The sequence below is a fragment of the Geotrypetes seraphini genome, chromosome 7 (assembly GCF_902459505.1).
Source record: "Geotrypetes seraphini chromosome 7, aGeoSer1.1, whole genome shotgun sequence".
Classification (NCBI taxonomy): Eukaryota; Metazoa; Chordata; class Amphibia; order Gymnophiona; family Dermophiidae; genus Geotrypetes; species Geotrypetes seraphini.
The window spans coordinates 110,448,076-110,463,688 of record NC_047090.1 but is presented as its reverse complement, the minus strand read 5'-3'; the positions used below and the strand labels follow the sequence as shown (position 1 = coordinate 110,463,688).

The 15,613-nt window shown below is 42.2% G+C and overlaps 1 protein-coding gene across 12 annotated transcripts in view; it reads right to left on the bottom strand.

The window, feature by feature from the left end:
* Positions 1 to 8,474: 8,474 nt before the first annotated feature.
* The window catches only part of SIPA1L1 (signal induced proliferation associated 1 like 1), a 484,222-nt gene continuing 477,083 nt past the window's right edge, over positions 8,475 to 15,613 (bottom strand). For 11 of the 12 annotated variants that reach the window (XM_033951213.1, XM_033951214.1, XM_033951211.1 and 8 more), the window contains one exon: positions 8,475 to 10,156. In XM_033951213.1, the coding sequence (XP_033807104.1) occupies positions 10,013 to 10,156 (144 nt within the window). In that variant the 3' untranslated portion in view covers positions 8,475 to 10,012. The remainder of the gene's footprint in view (positions 10,157 to 15,613) is intronic. The other variant, XR_004540063.1, reaches the window with a different exon arrangement.

Below are 15,613 nucleotides of genomic sequence, written 5' to 3'. Positions count from 1 at the left end.
GCTGTGCTGGCTGGTCCTCAAGTCGTGTCCGTCAAGGTGATCAATGATGCGGTCCTTTATCAGTGCTTCTACCATCTTTCCCGGTACTGAGGTCAGACTCACCGGTCTGTAGTTTCCCAGATCTCCCCTCGAACCTTTCTTGAAGATCGGCGTAACATTCGCCACTTTCCAGTCTTCTGGAATCTTTCCCGATTTGATCGACAGATTGGCTATTAGTTGAAGCAGTTCAGCTACAGTCCCTTTCAGTTCCTTGATTATCCTCGGATGGATGCCATCTGGTCCCGGGGATTTATCGTTTTTAAGCCTATTAATCTGCCTGCATATCTCTTCTAGACTGTCACAGTTTCCTGTCTTCATTTCCTGGGTATAGCCTGTCAGCTTCCGGTATGTTGTGTATATCCTCTTTGGTAAATACAGATGCAAAAAATGTGTTCAGTTTGTTGGCGATGGCTTTGTCCTCCTTTAGCACTCCCTTTATTCCATGGTCATCCAATGGCCCCACTGCTTCCTTCGCGGGTTGTTTCCCCTTAATATATTGAAAGAACGGCTTGAAGTTTTTCGCCTCTTTGGCTATTATTTCCTTGTAGTCTCTTTTGGCCCCTCTTTTCGCCTTATGGCACCTGCTTTGATGCTTTTTGTGCTTTTTCCAGTTTTCGTCCGTTTTTGACCTTTTCCATTCCTTACACAAAGTCTTCTTGTCTCTGATCGCTTCCTTAACCACTACAGTGAGCCACACCAATTCCTTGTTTTTTTCCTCTTAGATCCCTTGTTGATACGCGGTATATATAGATTTTGCACCTTGGTGACTGTGTCCTTAAAAAGGGACCATGCTTGCTCTAGCATTTTTACAGTGCTTATCCTCTTCTTAATCTTCTTCCCCACCATGAGTCTCATTCCTTCGGAATTCCCTTTTTGGAAGTTCAGTGCCGTGGCCGTTGTTCTGGATTGATGTTTTGCCCCTGTGTTCAGGTTGAAGCAGATCATATTGTGATCACTGGTTCCTAGCGTCCCCTCTACTTCTACACCTTGCACCAGTCCTCGTAGTCCATTTAGAATTAAGTCCAGAATTGCATTTCCTCTCATATTTTCCTTGACAAGTTGTTCCAGAAAGCAATTGCCTACAGCATCCAGGAACTTGGTCTCCCTACTGCAGCTAGATGTGCCTAGGTTCCAGTCTATCCCATACTTTCTTGAATTTAGACACACTCTCTGTTTTTATCACCTATTCCGGGAGACTCTTCCACACATCTACCACCCTTTCTGTAAAAAAGTATTTCCTTAGATTACTCCTGAACCTATCACCTTTTAACTTCACCCTACGCTCTCTCATTCCAGAGCTTCCTTTCAAATGAAAGACATTCGACTCATGTGCATTTATACCACGTAAATCTGTCCCCATACGTCTTTTGATGAAGACCATGCACCATTTTAGTAGCCTTCCTCTGGACCAACTCCAACCTTTTTATATCCTTTTGAAAATGCTGTCTGCAGAATTGTACACAATATTCTAAATGAGGTCTCACCAGAGTCTTATACAGTGGTGTCAATACTTCCTTTTTTCTACTAGCCATACCTCTTCCTATGCACCCTAGAATCCTTCTAAGTTTCGCTGTCACCTTTTCAACCTGTTTGGCCACCTTAAGATCATCATTTACTATGACACAAAAGTTCCGCTCTTTTGTCTTGCACATAAGTTCTTCACCCCCTAAACTGTACTGTCCTTCTTAGCATTAGATTTTAGCTGCCAAATTTCAAACCATTCTTCAAGCTTTGCTAGGTCTTTTTTCATATCATTCACACCATCATGTCATTCACACCATCCAGGGTGTCTACTCTATTGCAGATTTTGGTATCATCCGCAAAGAGGCAAATCTTACCCGACAGCAATATCGCTTATAAAAATTTTAAAAAGAACAGGCCCAAGAACAGAGCCTTGAGGCACAGCACTGGCAACATCCCTTTCCTCAGAGCAAACTCTATTGATCACTACCCTCTGTCATCTTCCACTCAACCAGTTTCTGTCACTTTGGGGCCCATCCCGAGGGCACTCAGTTTATTAGACGTCTGTGTGGAACACCATCAAAGGCTTTGCTAAAATCTAAATACACCATATCTAGCTCACTCCCTACATCAAATTCTCTGATCACCCAGTCATAGAAATTGATCAGATTTGTCTGACAAGACCCACCTCTAGTAAATCCATGTTACCTGTGGTCCTGTAATCCACCGGATTCCAGAAACACATTCTCTGTTTTAAGTGTTTCCATTAATTTGCTTACCAAAGAAGTCACACTTACCAGCCTGTAATTCCCTACTTCTTCCCTACTTCTACTTTTATGTAAAGGGACTACATCTGCCCTTCTCCAGTCCCCCGGTACCACTCCCAACTTTAGAGAAGCATTGAAAACGTCAGTCAGTAGAGCTACCAGAACTTACCTAAGTTCCTTCAGCACCCTCAGATGTACAACATTTAGCCCCATCACTTTGTCTACCTTTCACGAACACAACCCTGTGAAAAATCAATCAGGGTCTAGTTAGGCATCTTTGTTTTAGGTAGTCTTTCATAGTAATTTTGATTAGAAAATGATCTGCTAGTAGGAGTTTGCTTGAAATGTTCAAGAGAGAAAAAATATTGCCTCTCCAATAAAAGAAACTTGAAATAAACTGAGGACTGGTACTTCAATATAACTTGAGCATTAGTATGTACAAATATGAGTAGCAAATTACCCTCCTCCCCTTTTTATGTAGCTGTTAGGCTTTTCTTTTTTAACGCCGGCCATGGTGGTATTAGCTCCAATGTTCAAAGGAATTCTATAAGTGTTGGAGCCATTACGGCTGTGACCAGTGGTAAAAAAAACCTATAGCGACTTTGTATAAGGGGGGGGGGGGGAGAAGTATCATTTAACCTAACTTGCTGATTCCTGATGTCATCATGTAAATTAGCAATTGTATAGAGAATTAGTTTACATGCATTAGACAACTGGTGTTACTACTGTGCTAGAATGTGCTAACCGGGAGGAGGGGGGAGGAGGGGAGGGCTCTTTTACTTCCTGTGATACAAAGAGAAAGCAAGACAATGGACAATATTTTTAGAAGAATCTTTGAAACGTATTTTATTGTCAGAATTTTACAAGTGACCTCTGTGGGCTTCATACAAGAAGAACTCTGTTGCAAAACTCTAATAAATAGTTTGCCTCAAGTTCCCCCTAAAATTAAAAGAATAAAGCTAGACTTCAGAATACTCAAGAGATAAATCGCAATAATTCCCATTTACATATATCAGGCATCATATAAATCTCCTTCATACACAAGTCATTAAAAAAGACTATCAACTTTTACAAAAAAAAAACAACAAAAAAAAACAACAACACTTAAAAAGTAAGTTTTGCATGATAAAATGTTACTAGAAATGCTGTTTGCTGAGATAACTATAAAGTATACTTTACAACAAAGGCTGATTTCAGAAAAAAAAAAATTACATGTATTTTAATCACAGAAAGGTATAAAGATTTTATGTCAAAGTTATGAGGGAGCAGGATTTGTGGAGGTGGGGAAGGGAATGATGAGACCATTGAAGGCTAGAAAAGCAAGGAAAACAATCATGTAATGCAATGGGAGTTCTCCATCATGGACTGTGGCAAAGATGCATGTCAGATGAAGACTCTTGTGCAGTTCCTTATACTCAAAAAGTACAAACCATCAAGTGGCTCAAAATATCACAGGATGAGTTCTACTGCACTGTCTCTTCAAAGATAGGAAACATTGTTTCCATTTTAGCAATAAGGAAAGCACAGAATGCAGAGAATTACACTCAGATAGCAATAGGGGAATCCGAATGCAGGGAATTGTCAAGATAATTAAATTTGTCGATCCCTCCCTGCAGAAACCGCAGCGATGGCCGTGCCGAGACATGTGGCCGTGGCTGGCAGCCTCCCGGGTGCCCGGAGCGGTCACCCGCCATCTGCCTCGTCGGACCCAGGTAGAAATGCAAATGCACTTTTCTATAGTTAAAAGAAAATTAGGACAAGTTCCTGGAGGAACAGCTCATGGCTGCCACTGAGACCCTGGGCGGGTGCCCAAAGCGGTCAACCGTCATCTGCCTCGTCGGACACAGGTAGATTCCTGGTGTTACGTCCAGACTGAGTCAATATCCAATGGTGCATTTCCACAGGTTTTACTCCCTCTGTCCAAAGAAAAGCGCACTACTGTACGCTGTTCTTCGATGGTGTAATCTTGCAAAGGAGCGCCTATGTTTCTGACCTCGCGGCTGCCACATGACTAAACTCCGAGTGCTACACCGAGCGTGGATAAACAATCCGACAGGCAACGTGCGAGTACATATGTTCCGGTTCTTGCGTAATTTAACAATTGCCTTTAATTTTTGATTCGCCCTCGTATTAGTTTGTAGGAAGTAATCAGGGTAAGGATGAACTGAAATTAGTTCAATTGAAGCTCTGTCCCTTTCTGAGGAAGTTTCAAGCCACACGGTGGCTGTAACAGTTTCAGTTTAATAACATTAGTCATGTTTGGGTTAATTAGCATTTTTGTTAAATCTGATTAATGATTAGATTATACGTTCTTTATTTGGGGTAATTAAGACACTGGAGCTCTGTTAAGAAGTATGATTCCTGCATAGTTTATACTGAAGAAGAGAACACAGAAAGAGAAATGAAGAAAATTAAACATTTGAACATAGAAACATTATTTTTCTCCTAATTCTGTTCAGTTCATCATGGAGAAAAAATTTTTTTTTTTTTTGAAAATGGTACTATGCTATAATCAGCACGAGTAACTAAGAAATACTGATGCACCAAATAAAAGGACCCCTCTTCCAATTGCTTTTAAGCTCCGAACCACACCCGATCCGCAATGGGCCCCCGTCGGGACATACCGCCGCGTACAACGCCCCAGCCATGGGCCCAGGGCACGGACAGCAACCGTTAGCGGCCGGCCGTAGTCGGGATGCCACGCGGCCCAGTGCGGCCGCAGGCTGCCATGATGCCTGGTTCGGGGTGGGAGCATGGCAGCTGGGAGGCAGCGACCCCAATCCCCTTCCCCCACCGCCGGAGTGCTTAGGGAGGGGAAGGACGCTGCTGCAATGGGCCCCGCGTGGCAGGAGACCCCTATCCCCCCTTTCCCCACCGCCGGATTGTTCAGGGAGGGGAAGGAAGATAGCCACGCATCGCGGGAGGGATGGCGCCAGGGACCGCCGCCTCGCCGCAGCAGGAGATGGGCCGCGCAGCTAAAACCGGCCGCGTCGGGACGAGCAGTTGGCTGCCGCTCCCGGCGCCCCCGGCAACAGAGGCAAATCCCCCCCTCGCGGCACAGACGGGCCCGCAACGCTGCCCGTGCAGCAGCCCCCAGCGCTCACACCCGCAGGTCCCCTCACAGCGCCCGGGCCGCTGGGACCCCGAAGCCGCGGCCGTCCCCCCGCCCACCGCAAGGCACAGAGCCAGAGAGGGCAACAAACGAGGTGAGGAACCCAATGCCTTATTTTTTTTTTTTTTTTTTTTTTTTGAGAGTGAGCGGGAAGGAAGTCGCGTCCGCCCCGTGCGCGCACCCGGACGGAGAGAGCGCACGCAGCAAGAGAGGACACTCGGCGAAAAGGAGCCGCAGACGGGAGCTCCCGGCCACGCGCCCAGGCTGCCCGTGCAGCGGCCCATCCCCGCCGAGGCCCCCAGCGCCCCCACCCGCCGGTCCACTGGCAACGCCTGGGCCGTCGGGGCCACCAAGACACGGCCGCACTCCGCCCACCCCAATGCACAGAGCCAGAGAGAGAACCTCCCTCCGTGGCGACCAGCCACCCAAATCCCTGCAAGCGAAGACGACGGCAAAGCCCGTTGCTGCCGGCCTGTGCAGTCGAGGGTGAGCGGGAGGGAAGCCGCGTCCGCCTCATGTGAAGCCGGATCGAAAGGGGCGACCTCCCCTCCGCTCACCCTAATCTATCCTACCCCCCTTCCCCCCCCCCCCTGCGCCTAGCCGATTGGCCCCCAAGGCTTCGGCCGATTTGTCATCGCTCCTCCCTAGGTGGTTCGGAGCTTGTTCTAGTTATGAGGGAGCAGGATTTGTGGAGGTGGGGAAGGGAATGATGAGACCATTGAAGGCTAGAAAAGCAAGGAAAACAATCATGTAATGCAATGGGAGTTCTCCATCATGGACTGTGGCAAAGATGCATGTCAGATGAAGACTCTTGTGCAGTTCCTTATACTCAAAAAGTACAAACCATCAAGTGGCTCAAAATATCACAGGATGAGTTCTACTGCACTGTCTCTTCAAAGATAGGAAACATTGTTTCCATTTTTACCTCCTTGTTATTGGGCTTTTTAATTTCTTTTTTTTTTAAATCCCGACCTTCCAGAATAATCAATATGTGCCACATATAGGGCTCCATTTATCAAGCTGCGCTAGAGGTTTTTACCGCGGGCTGGTACGGTAAATGCTCAGACGCTCATATAATTCCTATGAGCGTCGGAGCATTTATCTCACCGGCCCACGTTAGAAACCTCTAGCGCAGCTTGATAAAAGAGGGGGCTAATTAGGTTCTCTCTTTTCTCCTCCCTGTCACTCCTGTAAGCAATAATTTGTTTTTCTCTTCCAAATAGCCTGAGTATGTCTAATACCAACTAACCTAAAAATAGCTATGGATCAGATTCATGTCTGTTTTAACCCCATCTCCCCCTGAACTCTTGCTGTACAAGGAAGCAGAGAAAAACTGCACATCAGCAATAAGCAAAATGTTCTCATGAAATCACTGAGCAGTGAGGCAAGCAGCATAAACACAAAAATAATGAACATAATTTATTAAAAAAAAAATAAATCCCCATCTCACCTCCAACACAGCAGTGAGAAGATCCAATGAATGATAACTTGGAGAGCAAGTGTAAGCACTGCACTGAAGCTATATTTCCCATCATCGTTAAAGAAATTGAATTATACTCTGCTCCTGATAAATATATATATATTTTAAAAATATTATCTTTCATTTCAATAGTGTCCCACTGTGCGTTATCAAAGGCAAGCCTATTAAAAGCTTTAATCAGGAAAAAGCCTTAACAGCATCAAGCCACTAACTCAGAAGTTATATGGGCTCAGAATGGTAAAACATTCCCGGCTTCTTCTTAACAAGACCCTGTATCATATGTGACAACCCCTTGTAGATAAAACCGTGGTGTTGGCTCTGCACAACCCTAGACAATGACAGCCACGTCCTGCAACACAGCTCTGTTACTGAGATAAGAGACAATGGAAAACCATGTTCACCAACTGTTATGACAGAAGGGGCAATGAATAGCTATACTTATTTAGGACTGTTACAATTAAAACCAGAGCTCTACTAGCAATGTTGAATGAAAATAGTGATCTAATGCTATATATTCCCTAGCCACAGTTGCAGCTGTTCAGAATACAGCGTGGATTTTAATTTTTTTAGCCCTGCCGTACTGCATTGGCTCAGATGTGTAGTGACACAGTGCAGCACTAGTTAAGGTTGTTTATTTTTGGAAATGAGGGAGAACTAAAAACTCTGAAGCATTTAAAAAATATTAAATGTATTCTCAACCAACTCAATTCTTTTTCTGTACTCGTAACTTGTACTGGGTTTAACTCATAGCTTACACTGCTGCCTGACTAGATATACTAACAGAGCAGGAGTAAGGAAAAGAAAAAAGCACCAGTGTTTGGTGAGATATGCAAAATGCATGTGGTGAGTAATTTTATAACAGGGCATGTAGTTAAGAGGGCACATAGCCACCTGCTTGGGAACTCTTTTATAAAGACACATGTGCCAATATGTCTTTATAAAACACAAGCAAAAGCAGTAGAAATCACACCTACCTTCTCAAATGCAGACATTTCCACCTGCTCTTAAGAAAATGTAAATTTCCACAACTAGATTACTCAGCGATGTACATATAGCCCTCATTCTGTAACACGAGCAGCTAAATGTATGCACCAAGTGCGCACTCAGATTATAGAATAATAGCATTTGTGTGTCCAAAATGTTACAAATTCACACGTAAACACAAGTTGGGCCCTAAGCAATAATTTTAGTGCTTAAATGCAAGGGGGGGGGGTTTCACATGGATAAATCATGGACATTTCCCACAATCACATGCACAGATTATAGAATAGTGCAAAAGTGCAGCACTTAGACAAGTGCATTCACACCTGCCATAGACGTGGACTTAATGTGGATGTAAATTTTGGTGGTTAACATGTTAGCATTCTAACACAGAATCTGGGTGTCCAATTCCTAGAATTTGCCCAGCATTTTGGCACCTAACATTTGACACTCTATAAAATTATCCCCATATTAGCATATTCCATAATCTATGTGTCTAATCTAATCTAAACCTTAAGTTTATATACCGCATCATCTCCATGAGAATGGAGCTCGACACGGTTTACAAGAACTTAAAATAGTGGGTAGAGAAGAAGAAAAAGGATTACATGAACTTATGTGTAGAAGGGGGGAGAGAAGGGGGGGAAGGATAGAGCTACAATTTGCTGAAAAGCCAGGTTTTCAGTTGTTTGCGGAATAACTGAAGGGAGCTCAGGTTCCGCAGCGGGGTGGTGAGGTCATTCCAAAGACCTGTGTCCATGTACACACCCTACCAGCATGTCAATATATGCACTTTTATGCTGCCTGGTATTTTATATGAGACCGCATATGTTACGGATCTCAAAGTCCCTCCTTGAGGGCCGCAATCCAGTGGGGTTTTCAGGATTTCCCCAATGAATAGGCATTGAAAGCAGTGCATGCACATAGATCTCATGCATATTCATTGGGGAAATCCTGAAAACCCCACTGGATTGCGGCTCTCAAGGAGGGACTTTGAGACCCCCTGGCATATGTAGATTTGTGGTCACATGTTGGTGAAAATGATGTTATAAAATGTCCCCTTTAAGGTCTGATTCACAAAGGCTTTTCTCTCATTCTGTGTCTACTGGAAAAGATCTTAATGAATTAGGCCCTGCATTTTATAGAGCCTTTCAGCAGTGATATAGATCTGTATCAGGGCAGTCTATTATGCAGCTTTTTTTTTCAGCCATGCAACATTTAGCAACAGAAACTATTAACAAAAAGAGTGAACCGTTTCATTCTATTTTTAAGCCTAATGTTAATCAAGCAGGGCAAAACCATGTGGCTGTGCTAAGTCCACCCTAACCTATAATATTTACATGAGAACTAATCAGGTTTGGGTGTCAGGAACTCTTAGCAGCACCAGCATGGAAAGTTTAAAAAAAAAAATAAATAAAAAAAAAAAGCATGTTTAGCACAAGTCATTGAAGCCTATACTTGTAACAATCAGAATGTACTTAAATCATGTTGTTTGTATAACAGTGATTATGTTTAGTCTCATAGTTAATATAATTCCACTCAAAGTATGAAAAGGAGGAGAAAATGCAAAAACATGTCTCGGACTGTAGAATTTGGTGTTTATGGGCTATAGCAACAAATACGATCTCCTTATAAATGGGAGCAGGGATTGAGGCAAAATGGGTGGGGAGGGGGGGAATCAATGCACATAGATGCATTGATCTCATCTGTGACACATTAGCAAAAATCACTAGCAACTGAACACAAAAAGCAATATTTCTTCTCATTTCCCTTCCTTGGAATACAGAAAACTGTGTATGGCCTGGAACAGAGGCAGAGGGGTTAGACAAAGATTAAACAGATGATCTAATCTCCAATTATTCTATACAATGGAGTAGTTAAAGAGATATTGTGCAAAAAAAACATTCACATTTTAGCAGTAAAACTGTTTAACATTTTACCTTTTAGGCATTAAAACAAAACTAAAAAACTGGGCAGTGACTGTTGATCTACAATTATTCTGTGAGCTAGTCTGCATATGGGCAAGTTGGGAAAAGTGCTCCAATTATTATTTTATTTATATTTTACACTGAGTCAAGATGGAATTAAAGCCAAGTCCTACTAGCAATACAGACAGAAGAGTTTTGCTTGGTTGAGTTGATTTTCCCTTTAATGTTGCACGGAAATGCTTTCTCAGTTCATGTCAATGGTGTTGAAAACCCATTCTGTAAACTTCTTCAACTTGGCTGAAGCACTCTGGGATTCTTCCTGTAATCGTAAATTGTCTTCACGCAGATGCTGAACTTCAAGTTGAAGGTTGGCTTTATCTTCTTTTTCCTGATAGGAGTTAAAGAAGAATATAAATTTTGACACTGTTAAAGTTCTTTCCACAACAAATAAAAGGTCCCTGCTAGGATTTAATCCCTGTATTTTTGTAATAGTACCAAGTAACGTCTCTTCTTCTGACAAGGAAAATCCTGACTGTTACCATATATGGATGCTACTGAAACATGAAGAATTCTCAATGTACATTAGCAATGCACATTAGCAAAGGTGTTTTGTACATTTTGTTAAGTAGAAAATTCTGGGTGCATTTCAAGTTTATTTATTTCTTAACATATTGTATATCAGGGACACAGGGTCAGTTCAAGACGTTATGATGCCCCGCCGTGCCCAGACTCACTTCTGTTTTGGCACCCCCATGTCCTGCTCCTCCAGTCTACCCTCAGATGTTACTGCCTGGTTCTGACAGAATGCAGCTTCACAGGCCAGCTGCCGTGAGGAGGGAGGGCCTAGCAGCAGAGTTAGAAGGGAATAAGGAAGTGCTGCACTTCCCTCCTGACAGTGACATTGATTCTGAGCCATGAAATCACATCCTGTCGAGACCAGGCAGCAGCATCGGAGGGGGGCGGATGAAAAGCAGTCCATAGCTTAACTTATGGACCGGTGATGTCATGGCCCCAGGCGTTTAGCACCCTTTAGTGCTGGCTCCCTGGGCCAGAGCCTCACCTGGTCCATAGGTTAAGCCGGCCTTGTGGGGATACCAGCTAGATGATTTACAACACTAAAATTTATAACATAGAAGAGATTGAAAACAGAGACAGAAAAAGTTACAATTCAAATATGAGGTTTACGGGGGAAAAAAAGGAAGAAAGAAAGAAAAAGGAAATTGGGTGGTGTTACAGAGAGACAAGTGGGCTGACCTATTTTTTAAACCTGAGGTGGCTGGCCCAGTTGTCCATGTGGCCAGCTCATGCAATCGCATACAAAAATCTGTGCAATTCATTGGTTTTTAGCTTGTCCATTCATAAATATTGATGTTTTGATGCAATAGATCCAAAATGCTACAAATTGGCCAAATTGAAGGTTAGCTCACTTGGGTGTAAGACATAAGAACAGCCTTACTGGGTCAGACCAATGGTCCATCAAGCCCAGTAGCCCATTTTCACAGTGGCCAATCCAGGTCACTAGTACCTGGCCAAAACCCAAGTAGCAGCAATATTCCATGCTACTGATCCAGGGCAAGCAGTAGCTTCCCCCATGTCTTTTTCAATAACAGACTATGACTTTTCCTCCAGGAACTTGTCCAAACCTTTCTTTTTTTTTTTTTTTATCTGTAAGTATTTTTTATTGGATTTCAATATATTGTCAAGTGTAACTTATACAGAAAGCAAATTTAACCAAAACATAAAACAATCATTAGTCAATAACTCCATACTTAACAAAAGTTAAGCAAAATTACAAAATAAATTATGGTGAAATTAGCTCAAGTCCTCTTTGGATCCAATAAATTTACTAGCGAGCTAAAGAAAGGATAATCAATACAACAAAGGAATGCTGTTCCTATACTTCAGGAACAGAGTTACAATTTTCTTTTAGAGCTCTAGATTGAAATTTTTCCTTGTCCAGATGGGACATAGCCACAAAATTAGTCAAATGTTGAGGCTCAAAGAATACATATTTAGTTGAGTGGTAATGAACAATGCACTTACAAGGGTGTCTTAAATAAAATGTAGCCCCTAGTCAGATGACCCCTGGTTTTAATAGAAGAAAGTAATGCCTACATTTTTGCGTTTCCCTTGAAACGTTAGGGGACATTTGAATTTTACAACCAAGAAATTCCTTCTGTTTATTCTTTAGAAATAGTCTCAATAGTCATGATTTATCAATAGAAAGAGCCAATGTAACAACTAATGCAGGTGTTACCACCTCCGTGTCTGACTTCTCCAGAATCTCAGTGATACTCAATGCTTGTCCTTCAGTATGTTCTGGTTGCTGTTGCGATGGAGTTTTGCTAGGGAGATAATACACTTGAGAGAATGGTGGAAGATTACCTTCCGGGACTTCCAAAATTTCCAATAAATATCTCCTAAGCATTTCTCTAGGTGTAACCATAGTTACTCTTGGAAAGTTTATCAGTCTCAAGTTATTAATACGCGCCTGATTCTCTAATGACTACTTTTCTTCTAAGATTCAAATTATCTTTAATTACAGTTTCATGGAGTTGTTTAACTGAAAGCATATCCTGCTGAGTCTTTTGGAGTAAATTGTTGGAAGAAGTCATATCCAATTTTAGTTTTCCTAGCTCTTCTGAATGGTGAATCAATTTATTTTCAATTTGTTGGAAATTTGGACTAATTGTCTTTCCAAAATTTGCTACCAGGTCCCAAAGGGGTTCCAAGGTCACGTCAGCTGGCCTATCCCAGAAAGAAACCTGTATTGAAATGCATAGTCTCTCACCTTCCTTAAGATATCCTGGGCTTTGTTCTTTCTGAATCAATCCTCCTCCTTCTGCTGTAATTCCCACAGAATCCTCTTCAGAGATTGCCCGAGCCAGGATCTCCAATTCCAGACTCCCTGCTGTTGAATCGTCCGCCTTTGGGGATAGTACCACCCTTTCCTTCAGGGTTTCCCAGCCCCTGGGAGAGCTGGCAGACTGTGGTGGAGGGGGTGGTGCTCTAATCTCCGGGCTAAGGGTGCTATCAGGCCCGAGAGAAATCCCACCGGTCTCGCTCACACCTGGGATCCTCAACAGACTAGCGTCCGGATTTGTGGACGCAACTCCCTGCATCCTCCGGAGCAAATCCTCAATACTGCCAAGAGTCAGCCCCCCGGAGCGCCGTGAGGCACCAGCAGCACTCCGGCCTCTCCTCTTTGGCATCGCGTCCAAAAAAAAGGCACAATTAGGCTGGAAACAAGTGTCACCAGCCTGAATCAGGTAAAAAGAGAGCTCTGGTCAGATATGTGTTACCCGATTGCATAGACAGCGGCCATCTTGGATCTCTGCTGTCCAAACCTTTCTTAAAACCAGCTATGCTATCTGCTCTTACCACAACCTCTGACAATGTGTCCAGAGCTTCACTATTCTCTGAGTGAAAAAAAAAAAATTTCCTCCTATTGGTTTTAACTTCATCGAGTGTCCCCTAGTCTTTGTAATTTGTGACAGGGTGAAAAATTGATCCACTTGTACCCGTTCTACTCTACTCAGGATTTTATAGACTTCAATCATATCTCCCCTCAGTCATCTCTTTTCCAAGCTGAAGAGCCCTAACCGTTTTAGTCTTTCCTCATATGAGAGGAGTTCCATCCCCTTTACCATCTTGGTCGTTCTTCTTTGAAGCTTTTCTAGCTTCACTATATCTTTCTTGAGACAAGGACACCAGAATTGAATGTAATACTCCAGATGAGGTCACACCATGGATACAGGGGCATTATGACATTCTTAGTCTTGTTAACCATCCCTTTTTTAATAATTCCTAGCATCCTGTTTGCATTTTTGGACGCCGCCACACATTGGGTGGACGGTTTCATCGTATTGTCTACGATGATACCCAGATCCTTTTCTTGGGCACTAATCCCCAAGTTATTGGTGTGATTGCATGGTAGATCTCAAGCTCTTACAGCCTTTTTTAGAACCCATTTTCTTATTTTGTTTGCTCTTGATATTTAACTGCTAGCTGGTCTTTTTTATATATAATTTATATTAATTGATAGCTGTTTTAACTTCAGTATGTATTTTACATTGTTGCTATTGATCTGCTCTGATATTCTTGGCATTTTTATATTTACTTTTTTTTTGTTTGATTGCATGACTGATGTAAACGTGCTCTGCTTTCCACTTTGAACACACAAAAAAATGGAACATAAACATTATAAATAAATAAGAATTCAAGCAGTTATTAAAATATTTAACTGAATTAATAGAAAACATTAAAAGAAATATGCAGGTCATAAAGTGAAGACCCAATAAAGCATGAAGGGATCTGGATTAAGCTCAAGGTAAATTACATTCAGGTATAGTTAATTATTCTCCTGGCCTTGGAGGGCTTACAGTCTAAGGGCCTCTTTTATCAAGCTGAATAGTGTGAGCCGGCTTGGTCAAAGCACTGAAACCGATAGGGATTGAATGGGGCTTCGGTGCATTTGCAGCGTGGCACTTGCTACCGTGGCTTTGTAAAAGGGGCCTTAAATTTGTACCTCAGACAATTCAGGACTAAAGTGACTTGTTCAAGATTAGCTCTGCATTAGTGGGATTTGAACCCTGGGACTCCTCACCATTCAAGCAGTCACAATATCATTGCCCCAGGTACGTTAGATAGATTGTGAGCCCACCAGGACAGATAGGGAAAATGCTTGAGTACCTGATTGTAAAACCGCTTAGATAACCTTGATAGGCGGTATATAAAATCCTAATAAAGCAAAACAAAACCAAAGCCATACCAAAATTTGCATGCATGCTGAATATAAATCAAGATCAAGGGAGACCAGATGATGAAGTTCTGATTCTACTCTACCACACCAACAGAGAATACTATAATTCTGTTTTTCTGGAAGAAATTATTACCATCCTTTATGTGCTCAGTGAATAACAGACATGCAACACTGAAGAGACACACATAAGTGGTCTATGCATCCAAAGGGTCAAAAAAGCCTGTTTCTCTTGATACAAAAGTATATGGTAAAGAATGTTTAAAGAATTATAATTATACCGATTTTTCTTAAAGCTCACTCCTTAAATATAGTGGACTAACTAACAGTACAATTGAAGACATTTTCCAATGATTTAATTTTATTGTTACTTTTATGATATTTGAAGTGTAACTGTTAAAATGTTGATTTTTGTTGATTATGAAAATGAAAATTAATAAACATTAAAATGGAAAAAAAAAAAAAGTATATGGTAATAGAGAATGACATGGAGAAAAATTGTGTCCCAGTCCCGTCCCCACAAGCTTGGTCCCCATCCCCGCAAACCATCAGATCCCATCCAGACAAGCCTCAAATAGTTTTATACTGAACTTATTTTATTAAAGTATAAAAAGAAACAATATTCTGTACAATTGTAATTTTATAAATCAAAGTTCTGGCTGCTTAACTAGAGAAAGATGTTCAGCTGGCAGGGCTTTGTTTATAAATGTTTATCAACACAACTAATATACTACTTATCCTAAAGCAAAAACAAAAAAAAAAAAAAAAAAAAGAAAATAAATTGAAAGTTTTTTTCTACCTTTGTTGCCTGGTTTTTGCTTTCCTCATCTTCTCATTCATTTCCTTCTATCCACTGCCTGCCTTCTCTCTGCCTCTTCCATATGCTCTGTTACTGAGCCTCTCCCTTCCATCTCTCCCTCCACCCCCCCAATTGGTCTAGAACCAATCTTCTTCCCTCTGCCCCCCCATAGTCTGGGATCTCTCCCTTTCCCAGTTCTCTTCAGCGTCTGTTCCTCTCCACCCCACCTTCCCTCCCTCCCTTCCCCAGTTCCCTTCAGAGTCTGTTCATCTCCAACCCACCTTCCC